The sequence below is a fragment of the Anomaloglossus baeobatrachus genome, chromosome 1, assembly GCF_048569485.1.
Source record: "Anomaloglossus baeobatrachus isolate aAnoBae1 chromosome 1, aAnoBae1.hap1, whole genome shotgun sequence".
Lineage (NCBI taxonomy): Eukaryota > Metazoa > Chordata > Amphibia > Anura > Aromobatidae > Anomaloglossus > Anomaloglossus baeobatrachus.
Genome location: NC_134353.1, coordinates 917,230,541 through 917,249,765, shown reverse-complemented (window position 1 = coordinate 917,249,765; position 19,225 = coordinate 917,230,541). Strand labels below are relative to the sequence as shown.

General features: G+C 42.7%; 1 protein-coding gene across 16 annotated transcripts in view; it reads right to left on the bottom strand.

Moving 5' to 3' along the window:
- CELF4 (CUGBP Elav-like family member 4) overlaps positions 1-19,225 on the bottom strand; it is a 1,553,364-nt gene that overhangs the window by 301,872 nt on the left and 1,232,267 nt on the right. For 10 of the 16 annotated variants that reach the window (XM_075327636.1, XM_075327591.1, XM_075327624.1 and 7 more), the window contains exon 4: positions 7,478-7,606. The exons of 2 other annotated variants lie outside the window; for them this stretch is intronic. In XM_075327636.1, coding sequence (XP_075183751.1) covers positions 7,478-7,606 — 129 coding nt within the window. The remainder of the gene's footprint in view (positions 1-7,477; positions 7,607-19,225) is intronic. 4 more of the 16 variants (XM_075327615.1, XM_075327661.1, XM_075327689.1 and 1 more) reach the window with 1 other exon arrangement.

Genomic DNA, 19,225 nt, shown 5'->3' with positions numbered 1-19,225 from the left:
TGCCTAGCAACGGCGCTGTGGCCGGCGAACCGCCTTTTTTCAAAGGGGGCGGTTAGTTCGGCGTCACAGCGGCGTCACTAAGCGGGCGCCCAATAGAAGCGGATGGGCGGAGATGAGCGGGCCGAACATCCCGCCCACCTCCTTCTTTCCCCATTGCGGGCGGCCTCAGGTACGGTGATGTTCCACGTTCCTGCGGTGTCAGACATAGCAATTTGTGCTGCCACAGGAACGACGAACAACCTGCGTCCTGCAACAGCAACGACATTTGGGATTAGAACGACGTGTCAACGATCAACGATTAGGTGAGTAATTTTGATAGTTTATGGTCGTTCGTGCGGTTCACACGCAACAACGTCGCTAACGAGGCCGGATGTGTGTCACAAATTCCGTGACCCCAACGACATCTCGTTAGCAATGTCGTTGCGTGTAAAGCCCCCTTAAGTATTTGATCCTCTGCCAATTTTTGCACATTTTCCCACCTACAACGAATGGAGGAGTCTATAATTTTTATTGTCTGCACACTTCAACTGTGATAGACAGAATAAAAGAATCCTGAAAATTAAATTGTATAATTTTCAAATAATTAATTTGCATTTTATTGCATGAAATAAGTATTTGATCACCTACCAACTAGCAGGAATACTGGCTCTCTCAGACCTGTTGTTTTTCTATAAGAAGCTCCTACTCTGCACTCATTACCTGTATTGAATGTACCTGTTTGAACTTGTTACCTGTATAAAAGACACCTATCCACACAATCAGCTATCACACTCCAACCTCTCCACTATGGCCAAGACTATAATGGTGTCTAAGGACACCAGGGACAAAATTGTAGACCTGTATGAGGCTGGTATGGGCTACAGGACAATAGGCAAGCAGCTTGGTGAGAAGGTAACAACTGTTGGCACAATTATTAGAAAATGGAAGACGCACAAGGTTACTGTCAATCTTATTCTGTCTGGGGCTCCATGCAAGATCTTGCCTGGTGAGGTAAGGATCATTCGGAGAAAGGTCAGGAATCAGTCCAGAATTACACTGGAGGATCTGGTCAATGACCTGAAGAGAGCTGGGACCACAGTTTTAAAGATTACCAATAATAACACACTACACCATCAAGGAATAAAATCCTGCAGGGCACGCAAGGTCCTTCTGCTCACCCCAGGTGCAGGCCCGTTTGAAGATCGCCAATGACCAAATGGATGATCCAGAGAAGGCATGGGAGACATTCATGTGGTCAGATGAGATCAAAATAGAACTTTTTGGTATCAACTCCACTAGCCATATTTTAAGGAAGAAGAAGAATGAGTACAACCCCAAGAACACTTAGCATAGGGCAGGAAACATCATACTGTAGGGGGCTTTACCGAAGGGAGGATGGATGGAAGGGAGGATGGATGGGGTCATGTATCGCAAGATTTTGGCCAACAACCTCCTTCCCTCAATAAGAGTTGTAACAGGGTTACTGGTCCTATAGTCGATGGGAGGTATGTGTCGCAGAGATGGTTATCCTCTGTAATGTAAGCCCGGGAGTAAGCTCCAGTACATGTAGTGCTGGGAGAATATTAGGAGAATATTAGGGCCGGGTTTTAAGAGCAGCTGAGAGATGGGTGGGTCTGGCTGCTCACATACCTCCACTTCTGGGTCTGCTTATGGATATAAAAGGAGACCAGGAGTCTCATAGGATGTCTGTGGTTGGGGATTGCTGGACTCTAACAGAGAGGAGCTCTGTGTGAAAGTGGACTGTTTATGCCGAGCGGGCACGCCCACAGTGACACGGACTTATTGGTTTTTTTTAATTTTTGTTGTTTTATACCTTTGTGGCCAAAAAGGCTTGCTTTATGTTTCTGCTGAAGCAGGTTATGAGACTTTTAAAATAAACCTGCTGGACTTTTCTAATGAAACCGTTCCTGTCCTTACCTCAACACGCAGCCAAGTGAGTAGCCTTGTTACAGAGTATTGAAGATGGGTTGTGGCTGGGTTTTCCAGCATGACAATGACCCAAAATACACAGCTAGGGCAACTAAGGAGCGGCTCCGTAAGAAGCATTTCAAGATCCTGGAGTGGCCTCGCCAATCTCAAGACCTGAACCCAATAGAAAATCTTTGGGGGGAGCTGAAACTCAATGTTGGCCAGTGACAAATGCAAAATCATGAAAGATCTGTAGAAGATCTGTATGGAGGAGTCGCCAAAATCCCTGCTGCAATGTGTGCAAATGGCTGGTCAAGAGCTACAGGAAACGTCTGATCTCTGTAATTGCAAACAAAGGTTTCTACCAAATATTAAATTCTGTTTTTCTATTTTATCAAATACTTATTTCATGCAATAAAATACAAATTCATTATTTAAAAATTATGCAATGTGATTTTCTGGATTTTTTCATTTCTGTGTGTCACAGATGAAGTGAGCTACAATAAAAATTACTGATCTCTCTATTCTTTGTAGGTTACAAAATCGGCAGAGAATCAAATACTTAGGGGTACTTTGCACGCTACGACATCGCTACTGCGATATCATCGGGGTCAAATCGAAAGTGGCGCACATCCAGCACCAGTAACAACGTCGCAACGTGTAAAGCTTAGATGCGCTGGTAATTGATCGCAAAAGCGTTGAAAATCGGTGATCTGTGTAGCGTCGGTCATTTTCATAATGTTGCTACATCAGGAGATACGATGTTGTTCCTCGTTCCCCTGCGGCAGCACACATCGCTGTATGTGAAGCCGCAGGAGCGAGGAACATCTCCTTACCTGCTTCCACCGGCTATGCGGAAGGACGGAGGTGGGCGGGATGTTTACGTCCCACTCATCTCCGCCCCTCCGCTTTTATTAGCCGCCTGCCGTGTGACGTCGCTGTGATGCCGCATGACCCGCCCCTTTAGGAAGGAGGCAGGTCGCCGGCTAGAGCGACGTCGCAGGGCAGGTAAGTGCGTGTGAAGCTGCCGTAGCGATAATGTTCGCTACGGCATATATCACAAGATATCGCATGTGCGACGGGGGCGGGTACTATCGCTCTCGGCATCGCTAGCCGATGCTAGCGATGTCGCAACGTGCAAAGTACCCCTTACAGTATTTTCCCCACGGGATCTATCTATCTATCTATCTATCTATCTATCTATCTATCTTTCATCTGATGGAACAGGGAAAACGTACAGGGCTCCAGTAATTCAAATTGCCGACATCGCCCCTTATGGAAGCAAGTGGACATCATACAAGTGAGTGGAGCTAATAAATAAGAGATAGAGCTGGAGTAAGATTTGTGGCGAGGAGCACAGAGGCCAGTTGTCACCGGTTGCGTCTTGTACCTCTTAATGAATCCGGAGCGTCTGACTCCATTATGCCCTCACTAGTCCCCACTCGCCATTCTTGATGAATGTGGGCCAAGGTCTGCAAACAGGATTCACAGACAGAAAACCAAAAATCTTAAAAACAAGATCTGTAACTCTACTTTTCAGCATCATTTCATATTAAAATGGAAAAACCCTTTACATTGATGTTTCTATTAGATGTTACATTTGCTTTGCTTTAGGTAAGATTTTCCTTTGTGAATGATAAATTCGTAATTCTTGGCATATTATCTAAAAACAGTCCTGTCTATTTGTGACTAATTTCAGAATATGAACATCTTGTCATAATTAGCCCTTGCTGTGGAAAGTGTCATTATAGGTATAATTCATGCTTCACTAAGCTCCTCGCTAGCTGCGACTAAAATAGTGAATATTATCCGGTACTAGAAATACAAAGTAGCAGAACTGGATCATAATATAGAGCCACCAATGCACTGGGAAAAATCTTGTGGACAGGAGACAGCTAGCTACACTCTTCCTTTGTCACAGTAGTCACAGCTGTCTCATTCTCAGTTCACAGTAGTCACATCAGTACTATTTTCACTTCCCCAGTGATCACAGCAGTACTACTCTTACTTCCCCAGTAATCATAACTACTCTCATTTCCCCAGTAGTCACAATAGTATGACTCTCACTTCCACAGTAGTCATAGCAGTACTACTCTCACTTCCCCTGTAGTCACAATAGTACGACACTGACTTCCACAGTAGTCATAGCAATACTACTATCACTTCCACAGTAGTCACAATAGTATGACTCTCACTTCCACAGTAGTTATAGCAGTACTACTCTCACTTCCACAGTAGTTAGAACAGTACGACTCTCACTTCCCCAGTAGTCACAGTAGCACTATTCTCACTTCCCCAGTAGTCAAAACAGTACAACTCTCACTTCCCCAGTAGTCACAGCAGTACTTTTCTCACTTCCCCAGTAGTCAAAACAGTACAACTCGCACTTCCTCAGTAGTCACAGCAGTACTAATCTCACTTCCCTAGTAGTCATAGCAGTACAGCTCTCACTTCCCCAGTAGTCACAGCAGTACTAATCTCACTTCCCTAGTAGTCATAGCAGTACAGCTCTCACTTCCCAGTAGCAATAGCAGTACTACTCTCACTTCCTCAGTAGTCACAACAGTATAGTACTACTCTTACCTTCCCTGTAGTCACCGCAGTCCCACTCTGACTTCCTGAGTAGACATAACAGCACTATTCTCACTTCTACAGTAGACAAAGCAATACTACTCTCACTTGCCCAGTAATCACAGCAGACCCACTTCCCCAGTAGACATAGCAGCACTATTCTCACTTCCACAGTAGATGAAGCAGTACTACTCTCACTTCCCCAGTAGTCACAGCAGGCCCACTTCCCCAATAGACATAGCAACACAATTTTCACTTCCATTGTAGTCACAGCAGCACTACTATCACTTCCCCAGTAGTTATAGCAGCACTACTATCACTTCCACAGTAGACACAGCAGCACAATTCTCACTTCCACAGTAGTCACAACAGTACTACTCTTACTTCCCCAGTAGTCAGAGCAGCACTACTATCACTTCCACAGTAGTCACAGCAGCACTACTCTCACTTCCCCAGTAGTTAGAGCAGCACTACTATCACTTCCACAGTAGACACAGCAGCACAATTCTCACTTCCACAGTAGTCACAGCAGCACTACTCTCACTTCCCCAGTAGTTAGAGCAGCACTACTATCACTTCCACAGTAGTCACAGCAGCACTACTATCACTTCCACAGTAGTCACAGCAGCACTACTATCACTTCCACAGTAGTCGCAACGGTACTGCTCTTACTTCAATTAGTGATCACAAGCATCCCAACCTCAGCAGGGAGCCACAATAGGATTACACACATTTTTAAAGCCAAAGTCTCTTCTATCTTTACAATATTCACATCTTAAACATGATCCAATGCTGTGTCTTAATCCTCAGCAAGCTACATTAGAAAAGTAGCTGTTGTTTGTATATTCCTGTGTTTATGACTCTGGATTTGTATTCTCTGCCCACTAAAAGCAAACTGTGACCGGTTCTGCTGGAAAATATGGTGCCCAATGATGCTATCATTCTAACATTGGCTACCAAACATGCATGAAAATCAACGTGCAAACTGATCTGATTACCAGGAAAATTTCAGTTTAAGAGGGGGTTGTTTGATGACATAATATACGTAGATCTTATAGGGGTTTTCTGGTGTAAATAAGTTATCACCTATCTACAGGATAATTGATAACTTGCTGATCAGTGGGGTCCGAGTACTGGGACCTGCAATGATCAGTAGATTGAGGAATTTTTATACCTGACAGTGAATTTTTATCCATGTTACAAAACGGAGCGGCATGGCGCACACCCGACTGCAGCTCCACTCAGTTTCTATGTGCAGCACTCAATAACCTTGTGAAAAAATGGAGGGCAAGTCTCATATTTGCCGCTCAATTTTAATGGGTTTAAAAGGGCCCTGCCCAGCGGATCAGTGTGGATCCAAGTGGTCATACAGATCAACAAGTATATACTGTAGGTGACAGCTTGTTTTCAACAACCCCTTTAAGTATTAGAACACCACATTCAGTAACTCATGCCTATGTGTCTACTATTCCCTTTCCATAAATTTGGTTAAGTTCTCCGGTTTCTCATTATATAAATTCAATACATTATTGCAATATGTTTGAAAAAAAAAATTGTGTAATTCGCAAAACCATTGGGAGGCTACATGGGTTCTCCTGACAAAGTATCGGAAAATAATTGGGGGCAACCTGGGTATACATATAGCATGCACATCTCCTGACAAAGTCTCAGAAAATAATGTTTTTTGTATTTGTTCCAAAGCTAGTTATCTCACACTGTACATCTCAGGATATATCAAGCCACGGAGAGGCAGAAGACATCTGTATCTTAGTTTCCCTTGATGATGGCCTTTGAGGGGAAAAAAGGGAATAGGGATGGACTGCAGTTTTAATTATGGCAAGACCAGTTCTATCTAATCTATGTTAATAAATTATTATTTTAGCTTTCAGTGCAATTTTTTTTTATTGTCTGGGAATGGTGAGAAGAACCACCATAAATGTACAACTGCTCATAGGGGAACCTCATCTTGTTGTGAATTTGGGGAGGGGTTTCCTAAATATGGTTGTTATTAGTGATGGGCGAGCACTAGAATGCTCGTGTGCTTGTTTTTCAAATCGATCAGGTCAGACGCTCTGAAAGTGCTTAACTCAAGTAATGAGCAGAATGGAAGTCAATGACTGGACAGGTCAATTCTCTTCCCACATACAGCCAGCCATATACAGAGCATTTCCGGGTGGAGGGTGGGTTGGTTTGATCTTTTCTTGATACACTATATTCGAATTGTTTCTTTTTCCACCCGGGAGAGCCATTTAGACACTGCAGAATGCTTGCACTGGGGTGCCATCATCCAGTGACGGGAGACGGCTCTTTGTGTTCTTGTACGACACATTGGCAACCATGATTCTCACCCAAGCACCGCAAGAAGAGATAAACGAACCTTTGAAAGTTCGGTTTAGCAGGTAGAGGTCGAATCTCGTAACTCACTCGAGCTTCGAACCCGAACTTCGTTGTATGTTGAACCCGAACTCCGAACATCGAACCTCAAGTTCGCTTATCTCTTACCACAAGTACCCAAGCACCCCGATGCTTGATCGAGGAGCAAACAATGGAATGCACGCTCACCCATCACTGGTTGTTATTCTTTTACAAACGACTATTGGAAAGTTTGAATATGAAGCCTTTGTGAAGATTCATAGTTATAACGGTGCTTAAACCTTCATTAGATGTGATTTATCCAGTGCTCTCCGACTCTCCATGAACAGTTCAGGATATGATTCACTGAAATAGAATAGTTGGTGGGCGTTGTGTTTTTTTATCTAATTTCCACAGCTTAATACAACCATCAACGCTACATGATATATAGCCGAATATTGGATGCGCCCCAAAAATGAATATATACCATCTCTATGTTTCCCAGGCTTTAAGGACATTCTATATAACCAGAAACTACTACTCTCATGCCAACACGTATCTGTCAGTAGGACAGTCAACTGAGGAGCAAAACTAAATTCTACCAAAGGATAGTAATGAAGTGGAGACCGAGCTGCATGGATTCTACCTTTGCTGTTTCCATCTGGTCCTCGAAGGATTGTACATTCTTCAATGTTCCCAAAAGCTTCAAATAGTCGGCGGACGTCATCCTCTGACTGCTGTTTATTCAGCATACCCACAAAAAGTTTTCTGTCTTCTGGAACAAAATTAAGAGATGCTTACCATATTTTAAAATAACCGCTGATAAAGCAACATGCATATAAAATAGAAAGAAAGAGCGATAGATAGATAGAGAGATAGATAGATAGATAGATAGAGAGGTAGATAGATAGATAGATAGATAGATAGATAGAGAGGTAGATAGATAAGGGGATGAATGGATAAATAGACACTAGAGATGAGTAATTCTAATTAAATTCCAATTTCACCAGCTTCACCCACATTTTCCCTAAAATTCGATTTGTACTAAATTGATTTGGCACTAAACAAAACTCTTCCAAAGCCTTAATTGCCCTGAAAAGATATGTACAATACAATTGTACAACACACACTATCTATAGAATATGTGTGTTTTATGGCTTCCTCTCACTATTTCTTTGGCCAAGTTGTGAGCTGTGATGTCCTCTAACTATCCAGATTCACTATAAAATGGTTGTTGCATTCCCTGCCTTGGTTTTTATACAGGCTTATGGGGAATCCCACAAGAGGTCATGTGAGCTTTCTGCGGCTGATTCAATGTTCTGCAATGTGTAAAATGCTGGCGGACATATTGTAGGTGATTCGCACAAAGCGTTTTCAATAAATTCCTAAATATTTGACAATAATTTGATTTACATCATATTGATTATCTCATCTCATCTCAGAGCGATATAAGATAAATATCTGTGATAGATAGAGCAACATGCATTCAAAATAAAAAGAAATACAGATAAATAGGTGAATAGATAGAGATAGATGCAAAGATAGATATTTAAAAAAGATGTATATGAAGAAAAAAAGAAAGAAGGAAAGAAAGAAAGTAAGAAAAAAAGAAAGAAAGAAAGAAAGAAAAAGAGAAAGGAAGAATGAAAGAAAGAAGGAAGAATGAAAGAAAGAAGAAAGAATGAAAGAAAAAAAGAAAAAGAAGGAAAAAAAGAAAGAAAGATTGAAAGAAAAAGAGAAGGGACGAATGAAGGAAAGAAAAAATAAAGAAAGAAAGAGAAAGAAGAACGATAGAGGATAGAAAGAGAAAGAAAGAAAAAGAAACAACAAAGAGAGACAAAAAGAATGAGAAAGAAAAAAAGAATGAAAGAAAGAAAAAAGAGAGAAAGAAGGAAAAAGAAAAAAAAGAATGGAAAAGAGAAAGAAAAGAAAGACTAAAAGAATGAAAGAAAGAAAAAAAGAAAGGAAGGAAGAAAGAAGGAAAGAAAGAAAGAGTGAAAGAAAGAAGAACAATAGAGAATAGAAAGAGAAAGAAAGAAAGAAAAAGAAACAACAAAGAAAGAGAGACAAAAAGAATGAAAAAGAAAGAAGAAAGAGAAAGCAAGAATGAAATAATTAAAGAAAGAAAGAAGAAAAGAATGAAAGAAAGAAAGAAAAAAAGAAAGAAAGGAGAATAAATGGGAAAATTATATTGATTATAGATAGATAATAAATCAACATGATGAAAGGTAGAATGAAAGAAAGAACTAAAAAGAGAGAGAAAGAAAAAAAAGAGAAAGAAAGAAAGAAAATACAGGAGATAAATAAGCTAGATAATTAGGTAGAGATAGAGACGGTAAAGAGATACTAAATAGAAAGAGAGATGGATAAATTATAGATAGATGATAGATAGATAGATAGGTAGGTAGAGGGATAGATAGAGAGATAGATAGGTAGGTAGAGGGATAGATAGATAGATAGATAGATAGATAGATAGATAGATAGATTGATAGATAGATAGGTAGGTAGAGGGATAGATAGATAGATAGAGGGATAGATAGATAGACAGATAGATAGAGGGATAGATAGATAGATAGATAGAGGGATAGATGGATTAGATATATAGAGGGGTAGATAGATAGATAGATAGATAGATAGAGGGATAGATAGATAGATAGAGAGAGAGGGATAGATAGATAGATAGATAGAGGGATAGATAGATAGATAGATAGATAGAGGGATAGATAGATAGATAGATAGATAGAGGGATAGATAGATAAATAGATAGATAGATAGAGGGATAGATAGATAGAGGGATAGATAGATAGATAGATAGATAGATAGATAGATAGATAGAGGGATAGATAGATATATAGAGGGATAGATAGATAGATAGATGGAGGGATAGATAGAAAGATAGATAGATAGATAGATAGATAGATAGAGGGATAGATAGATGGATGAATAGATAGAGGGATAGATAGATAGAGGGATAGATAGAAAGATAGATAGATAGAGGGATAGATAGATAGATAGATAGATAGAGGAATAGATAGATAGATAGATAGATAGATAGATAGATAGATAGATAGATACTGTAGACAGATCCATAGATGACAGGTAGATAAAAACATTTTTGAAATGACATTTTGCTTACTAATAGTTATTTTGTGCAGCTGATCAATAGTGAGTATAAAGCACAGGAGCCCAGTCTTCAGAGAGTGAAAACCAGCGGCTCAATGCTGAACTGTCAGGAAAGCCCCAACCTCCACCCAAGAGTGGAGACCAGTAGTGAAACCTCCCGATGATCCTTCCATGTGAATGACAGCCCCTGAATGATGCAGCCAATGTCCTGAAGATGATGAATTCATTTGTAATTAGCTAAAACAAATCATAATCTGGGAGCAGGCAGCAGTCATGAATTGCAGGCGCGGGAGTGACAGGAGAATAGCAGCTTCATTCAGGTGATAAATTCCCCCTGATTTGTCCTACAGAGTTCATAAAATGGAATCGGATAATTCTATGATCAGCTACAGGCGCCCCAAGACACAACTCACTCTGAACCCGTCTTCAAGATCAAGGGCCTTATAAGATGCAGCTGAGTCCTACTGGAAGATATAGAACTCCTCCATCCAATGATCTCCTAGACTGATGGTTATGAGTGATGGATGATTGTTGTCTGATACTCCCAGATTCTGGGCTGGATGATGACGGCTGCTAATGTACAAGGATTGTAGGTTTTCCTTGGACACAACTGGGATATCTAAAAAGTTGACATTGGTCTTCCTTACCAGTTCGGGTAAAGTTCCCTTCAGCAGTGACATCACGTACATCTACAGCCAATCACTGACCTCGGTGGTCATGTGCTGCAGATACTGACATCACTGCTAAGGCCAGTGATTGGTTGTAGCAGTCACATGGATGTACGTGATGTCATCATTGCAAGGATGTAGACAAATCCCTTTGAGGACCACAGCAGTTTTAGCATTTTAGAAATGGGGAATGAAGAGGGGAGTATAGATTGTTTTCTTTCAGTTTTGAAAATTGTGTACAAACCTCTTTTAAAAAGGGAATATAAAAGTCCATATCTGAATATAAATTAGTATGTCAGCGTTGACTGTCTTATATCTGACCAATATATTTCCATAATGGAAACATTTCTCATATTTGTAGCTCATTTCACTTGTATATAATACAACGAAAAATAAATTTAGATGCATCACTTGACATTCTTGGGAAACAGTGCAAAATCTATATTTTTGCTCCCAACAATCACGTTATTCATACAGATGTGTCCTTCCGCACTCTCCTGAGTGGGTCAACATATCATTCCACGAGAGAGGTGAGATGAATGTAGCACCCCACGGGGCAGGTAGTTAACCTACTCGTCGCCGGGCTGTTATCTTGTCAGGCATTGTCACAGGGTGGCCTTGCCCGGTTCCGTTGCCCCGAGGCGTACAGTAAATGGTGGGGGAGCGGGGTGTTGGGAAAAGTTTGTCGTGACGCCACCTGTGGTATGCGGCCAGGGAGTAGCCACTGGGTTCCTCGCTGGGGCAGATGTTATGGCAGCCGGGATGGTGTTGCTCCTCACAGGCGGAGCGGGCCCCGGGTGGATGATGAGGGTTATAATGGCCATTGGCACCTAAGCGTTGGGCAGTGGCACCGGTAAGGACAAGCCAATACAGTCTCTGTGGGTTCAGGGTGTAGTTTACTCACAACTTCAGCTGCCAGCCCGGTCACGCTGGTCACTGCCGTGATGGGCTCAGGTCACTCCTGGATCCGTGGGAGGTCAGAACTGGTCCAGTAGTCTGTGGGCCCTTCCCCACTGTGCTTTTTGGTGCGGGGTCTTGTGGCATGAAGCACTTAGAGTCCCTTCCGTACTAGGTAGATCTCCCCTTGAGTCTGACCATGATCAAGGCCTGGGAATCCTATATGCCACTTGGCTCTGGAAACTTGTGTGGTCGAAGAAGCATGGAACTTCTCTGTCCAGCAGAATCTGGTGATGCAACGTGGAATTACACCACCATGGGGTGCTGCACCATGAACAGCGCTGGTCCCGGGGGAACTGACACGGTATCCTCCACAGCGACCATTAAACTCCTATGTCCCACAAGAGCTACCGAGAAAAACGTCTGCTCACTGTAAATCCTGCTGGAGAAGTCTCTACTTTTTGTACACTTTGTGTGTGACTCCTAACTCCCCCTGGTGGCCGCTCCTCCCCCTACCCAGGTCCTAAGCTAGTGGATTGGGGCCCCTGTTGTGGTGGCATCCTGTAAATGCCACACTGTTGGAAACCCCATTTATACCCGACCCTAGCCCAGTCCCCAGTGGGGAAGGGGCAACCCATGTGGGTATGTGGTTGTGGATGATGAAACCGGTACCGACCTCCTTTTGGATCCATGATCAGCTGATCAGCACCACACCTTATGTGGGGTGCAGTACCCTGTGGTGACTTGAGCCTCAGGGGCGCCACATGAACAGATTTGCAGATGAAAAAAATAGTTTTTGTGATATTCTGTTAGATGTTTTTGGCTTTATAGGTCTGTACCAATTTTCCCCCGAATATAAGACAGGGTCTTATATTATTTTTTGCTCTCAAAGATGTGCTAGGGTTTATTTTCAGGGGATGTCTTATATTTTCCCATTAACAACAATCCACATTCAAATATAATCATTCCTCACATTCTGGAACATCAACATTTTGTGTTATTCCTATTACTGGTTCAGATGCACATTTTTTATCCGATCTGCTTTTCTCATGGTGCAGAACCCGTCCTATAGTGGTGGGTACAGACCATATTTACAAAGGTTTAAATTACCTGCTTAAATGTATTATTCTATATGTACTGCTAAGTTTACCCCATTAGAAAGCAGATACCCCCCAAAGGAATCGCACTTCATGGACCCCAAACAATTAAAGTTGGTAAGTGAATGGGCTCTCACATACAAATCTGCGGAGCTCTCACGTCCCCCTGCGTTCTACAGCAGTTGGCTCCCCCTGGTGACTGGAAGCAGTATCACTTGCACAGAGTGATACTGGAACCCGATCTGTTTGTGAGGGCTGCAGTGCAATGCAACGAGAACACCGAGGTACCTGACAGTGATGCAGATCTCTGTGTGAGAGTCAATCCACCATCAGCACTTGACACTGTAATTGTTTGGGATTTGGTGACTGCCATTTTTTTTGGGGAGTTGTCTGCTTTATTTTGGGAGTGTCTGCTTTCTTCGATGATGAGTCCTGCTGTATTCTTTAACTTTTTTTAGCTGCTTGGACACTTCCTTATTGAACCGCAACTAGGGCTTATTTTTGGAATAGGGCTTATATTTTATGCATACCCAAAAAGTCAAACTTATTCTTGGAGTGGGTCTTATGTTCAGGGAAAAAGGTTACATAACCACCCAGTGGTTGCGATTTTAATTGCAGTGTGTTGACAGTTTTTGAGATGGTATAAGTAAGACATTGGAGGTCTTAGAGACATCTGCCAAAATGCTGGACACACTGTTGTCTATTGATATGGCAAAATAGCAATTGGAGATGATTCGCTATCATGGTCCGGAAATGACTCCTTTCCCTGTACATCCTAAAGCGCTGCGGAATATGTTGGCACTATATAAATAAAAATTATTATTATTATCCTATCATTACAATCCTGCCTGCAGATTTCGATAAGTTCAAGATTAAAGGCTGCTTTACATGCAGCGACATTGCTAGCGATGTCGCTCGTGAAAGCACCAGCCCCCGTTGTTTGTGCGTCACGGGCAAATCGTTGCCCGTGTCGCACAATATCGCTAGTACCCGTCACACATACTTACCTTCCTAGCAACGTCGCTGTGGATCGGCAAACAACCTCATTTTTAAGGGGGAGGTTCGTTCGCTGTCACAGCGATGTCACACAGCGGCCTGCCAATAGAAGCGGAGGGGCGGAGAGCAGCCGCATTAACGACACACCCACCTCGTTGCCGGCAGGACGCAGGTACGTTGTTGTTCATCGTTCCCAGGGTGTCACACGTAGCGATGTGTGCTGCCTCAGAAACGACGAACAACCTGCGTCCTGCACCAGCAAGGATATTTGGGAAATGAACGATGTGTCAACAATGAACGATTAGGTGAGTAATTTTGATTGTTAACACTCACTCATAGGTGTCACACGCAACGACATCGCTAACGACGCCGGATGTGTGTCACGAATTCTGTGACCCCGATGACATATCGTTAGCAATATCGTTGCATATAAAGCCCCCTTTATTGAATATCACTTTTTTCCCAGAAAGTCAAGATGAAAATACAAATAATGGTGACAATAATCTGTTTATATCAAGCCTCTTTGATGACAGAAATATGGAGGATTAAGTACTAAGGAAAATTCCATCTATTTACAGCAGCTCTGCAAATAAGGATCGCACTTTTAAGCATTAAATTGCTCCAGTGTATCCTATGGGGAGAAGTGTAGGCTTAACATGTGCCCTTGAAGAATTTAGAGGCAAAGCCATTAATGTGGAGCAGAATCGGAGTCTATTGAGTCACCTAGGCAACTCTTTCCATGACTTTGGCCTTTTCCTTTGTGACCACCGAATTATCACGCTAAGCCAAAATACGTTCCTTAGACCTTTTCGAGACGGCAATTTAGATTACATTTCCCATCTTTCCTTCTCATGAAAAGATAATCTCATCGGAGAAATGAAAGAGAACAAACAGTAGACCCCGTATTGTGTGGAGGTTTGGCTACCATATCATTAACCACCATCAGCCCCAAAGCCGAATGGTGGAAGAGCTAAAATAGAAGCTTATAATTGCAGCCACGCCGCCAAGCCATGGACACAATAGACAGGATTTTCCTTGGCATGTGCCCTCAAAGACTTTTCACATCAAATTAAAGTTGGCTTTTCAAGACTTCAGAAAGGGTAATTGAAACACTTCTTCACAATTGCTCCAACTTAAGTTCTATCTCCCTCATCTCAGCCTGTATCATTCGCGCTCGGAGACCAGACAAGCAGCATGGCCAGACCTCACTTAATATTAAAGTCTGTGATTAAATAGGATTCACCAAAAGGAGACAAAGAGCTGAAGACCTGCCAATTGTTAATCCCTTGTTCGCTGCGCTTAAAAATTCAATTTCTGTCTTTCGAGAGGGAAGAAAAGAAGGAGGAATTTGCTATGGGTGTCTCATTCTGATGGGGTCTACTGATTTTCCCATGCACTTCAAATCTAAAGCCTTCCATTAATATGTATGCACATGACACACTTCTGAGATCTGATTTTGTCCATGTTCTTAATCCAAAAAAGACCACAATTGGACAAAGGTGAAGCGAATAAGGAATTAGCTGTGATTGTAGGGTCGTGCTGAAGAATACCCTGCATGGTGGTGACTCTCCTTTGTGTATATTCATCAGTGAGGAACTAAAAAAAAAAGGGTCTTTGGGTGGCACTCTTCACAACATGCACCTGTGCCCTTTGTATGACTTTAGACCTCCTATGTTAATCCGTTAGCTCTTGAAGCTACCTTTTGATCTTTTTATAATACTGTTTGGATATTGGTTCCATTAACATGCTGCACAGGAAAATCAACCAATTCCATATTAAAGATTAATCTCAAAAAGTTAACGGCATTTTCCATTTTTTAATGAAATTGCTGAAAAATAACATAAGACATTCAAAAGTTTATTCCACAGGATATGAGTAAATTACTGTGTGTTGGAGATTCAACCGCTAAGGTCCCCATTGATGATATTTTGTCCATTTGGGTTCCAACAAGATATCTATGAGGTTCTTTAATTCTAAGTTATCAATAATTCACATAACGGAAAATACGACATTCTTCCAATCTATGCGTGCACATTGGTTAGAAAGCTTTGTTGTCTGCTAAATTCATTTGCTTTGGAGGAGAAATTTAGACCCATTGCTGAGGACAGGTGGACATCTGGAGAAAGACGTTCCTCCTGATCTAATGGTAATTCACACTTTGTCAATGTCTCTAATTTGGGAACATTTTCCCATCTAATCCTATTTTCTTGAATATAATATAAGATTACAGTATATCAAGGGACACAGGAAAATTCACTAGACTCTTACATATGTCACCAATTATCCTCTGATATTCTGTAGTCAGGCTATTCCAAAATTTTCAGAGTTTATTACTATTTGAGTTCTAATTTACTTATTGATTTTTTATTTTTCTTAGGTCTTGGCGTTGTCGAAGCAGTTTTGGTCAAAAGCTGGTAAACATTTGATGATAAGTAGCCTAACCTAACAATTTCAGCTGGACTGTTTGACCCATTCCAATGTCTCGAATCTCTCCCAATGGCAGACATTGGGGAAAAGAAACTGCAACAAGGAAGCAATGAAGATCCAGCGAGGAATTGTAGACAAGGAAGATATTAAAAATAGCTACTGCACTGGGAATGGCACACCTCAAAAATATGAACAAAACCAACACGTTTCGTCAAAAATAAGATAAGACTTTTCCAAGGTTAAAATATCATTTTTGCTAAAACGCATTGGTTCTCTTCATATTTTTGAGATGTGCCATTCCCAGTGTGGTAGCTGTTTTTAATGAAAAAAAATAAGTCAAAGTTTTACATATCTTCCATGCCTGCAATTCGTCACTGGATCTTCATTGCCTCATCGTTTCTCCAGCCCTGGCCAGAGCGGCTCAGGGCAAACCCAGTGACTTATTCTGGATCTAACATCTATGGTGAGCTGACATTTTTCTATTTTGGGGGGAAAGAAGGGTCTGTCTTGTTGAATTTCAGCTTGGCCTATTTTTTGGTTCTTGGTGGGAATAACCTGCCATTTTTATTCTCTCCCTTTTGAGAGCACAATCAGAACCAAATATACAAAGTTGAGTTGAAATTTACCTAAGTTCCTTGACCAACTTTACAGTGTCTAAGCAGATGACCATCTCATAACAAGAAACAAAGGTGGTAGAGGCTGGTAATGGCTTTTGGAAAAGTCATGGTCATGCTGGTAGAGGCTTTTGGAAAAGTCATGGTCATGCTGGTAGAGGCTTTTGGAAAAGTCCTGATCATGTTGGTAGTCTTTTCGAAAAGTTATGGTCCTGCTGGTAAAGGCTTTTGGAAAAGCCATGGTCATGCTTTCCGAGGCTTTTCAAAAAGTTATGGTCATGCTGGTAGACCCTTTTCATCAAGTCATGGTCGTATGACTCACAAGAACGTCAAGAAATAAGTCCTTTTGTATGCGGACAGTCTAAACCAGGAATATATGTTAACCCCCCAAGCTTCCTCCATTAGCATTTGAGGCTAATAATTGTATCACAGTCTGGACCCCGTGGGAGTTCATCCATTACCCTCCTGGGTTATTCCATCAGTGTGTATGTGGCCCCAGTGTATTCTACTCAGATTTTCTCATCAGATCACAAACATTCAGTCCCTGTTTTATATAATGTGAGCATAAGTAATAGTAAAGAAAATGTATCTGAGTTTTGCAGCCTGCGCCCCAAGGTGAAGTATTGTCGTATTTACCAACTAAAGTTAAGTGGCTCTTCTAGAAAGTATTCGGCTAGATACTTTCTATATTCCCATCAACCTCATTTTATCAATAAACAGCCCCTAAATTGTAGCGTTTTTCTATTTAATGGTTTAGACCCCGTAGATGAACTGTTTAGTGCATGGTGATTTCTCAAAGTATTATAGCAAAGAACGGACACCTCAGGGCTTCTGAGGAAATGATTCATTAAAACAGCTTTGGAGTTCCTGAAGTTACTCAGTTACACTTTGTAAGACTCTTGGTACCTTACAGTACCCCGGGGGCAGATCTAAATGAGCCATGCATACCCTTGCATGACACGTCTTATTGCTTTTGAATGGCACATTCCTCCGATGAGCACTGCGGTTGTGCTGGAGTCTGGCACTAGATTCCCTCATATGTGTCCATTTTGCAAACCTGAGGTCCTCAAGCAAAGAGGCACAAATGTGGCTTCTGATGGGCTGGAACCATGCGCACAAAATAACGGCAATACATTATGAGTAACTGTGCCTATCCTGTCCCCTCTGTAATATAACTACTGTCTGTGGAATCCTATGACCTTCCATTTGCAAACTACAGGTGAAATAAGAGATAAACTAAGCTGACGTGCAAATATAGTGAAGATGCAAAACTCTCTACATGTTCTTATGCCTACTCCATCACTGTATCACATCACAAGCCTTCCCAGATAACCCACGTCCATCACTAGTCCACCCCCTTTCTGTGTGATATTGTGCCACCCCTGTGCCAGCAGCCGCCACTGCTCGGATCCGGACCTTCTAAGGGGGTGGCTCGAGGGTCTATGGACCCAGGGGTCTCGCGGACACGCCGAATAAAAAAGGGAGAGGGCGTAGATGTACGGCCTAGGCCGTATTAAGTTCGTGATGCCACCCACGGTGTGTGGCGAGGTGGGACACCACCGCTGCTGTTATGGGGCACTCGGGCGAGATGTTGTGGCAGCCAGTTGTTAACCCCTCCGTGGGTAGGGATGGTGGCCCCGGGACCCAGTGTCTCTGTGCAGGGTATAGCGACCGCAGGGAGTGTTTTTGTACTCACAGTTAATAAACCATACAAGTCTCTGGTAAACCAAGGTGCTGGTGGCCGGTGCTGCGGCCGGTTGCATTCGGGTCCCCCACCCGGCTGGTGGTCTCTATCCTTTTCTCTGCACTGCTTTGTGTAAGGTGGACTTCCTAGCGTGAAACTCAGGAGTCCGCTCCCGGCTGGATGTGGCCTAAGGAGCCGTGCCTGCAGACGCTGGCCCGTGGAATCTATGGGCCCTGGCGGTGACCTCTTATCCCTATCGGTGGGCTGTTGTCTTCTATGAGGGATTTTGGGTGGGACAGAACCTCTAGACCTGGCCTCAATCGGTGAATTACCAGTCCGCTTGTTTACGGTTCTGGCTTCAGGGTCCGAGTACCCCCTTTGTGCTACGGTTCCGGGTCGGTTCCCCGTGTCGGTACCGGCGGGCTACAACCCTGTCCAGGTCCACCTCGATTCTGCCGAGCCATCTTCCCGTCTCTTGCTGACGGAGACCACCGTCTGCCTCCTAGCCAGAGGCACCAAGGCTCCTACCCTGGTACCGTTCAACTTGAACTTTCCTGCCGGAGCTACACTTAGCTCCAGCCCACACTCCTCTCCAAACTGAACTCTAAACTCAACTAACTAATGTTTTCCCGCCCCGGGCTGTCTGGACCCCTGGGTGGGCGTGTCCAACCACCTGGGTACGCCCACTGGTGTGTCTATCTTTCCCTAAGGGGGGGTGACTAGGGTTTTTGGTTGTCTGTGTGTTTCCTAGTGAGGGAAGGTGTTATGCGGGGGCCTATTTGTGACTACCTGGTTTTGCCAGGGTGTCACAATATCACCAGTCAGGCTCAGATATATGCCATTAATGCAATAATGTGACATACCAAGCCTTACCCAAATAACCCTACT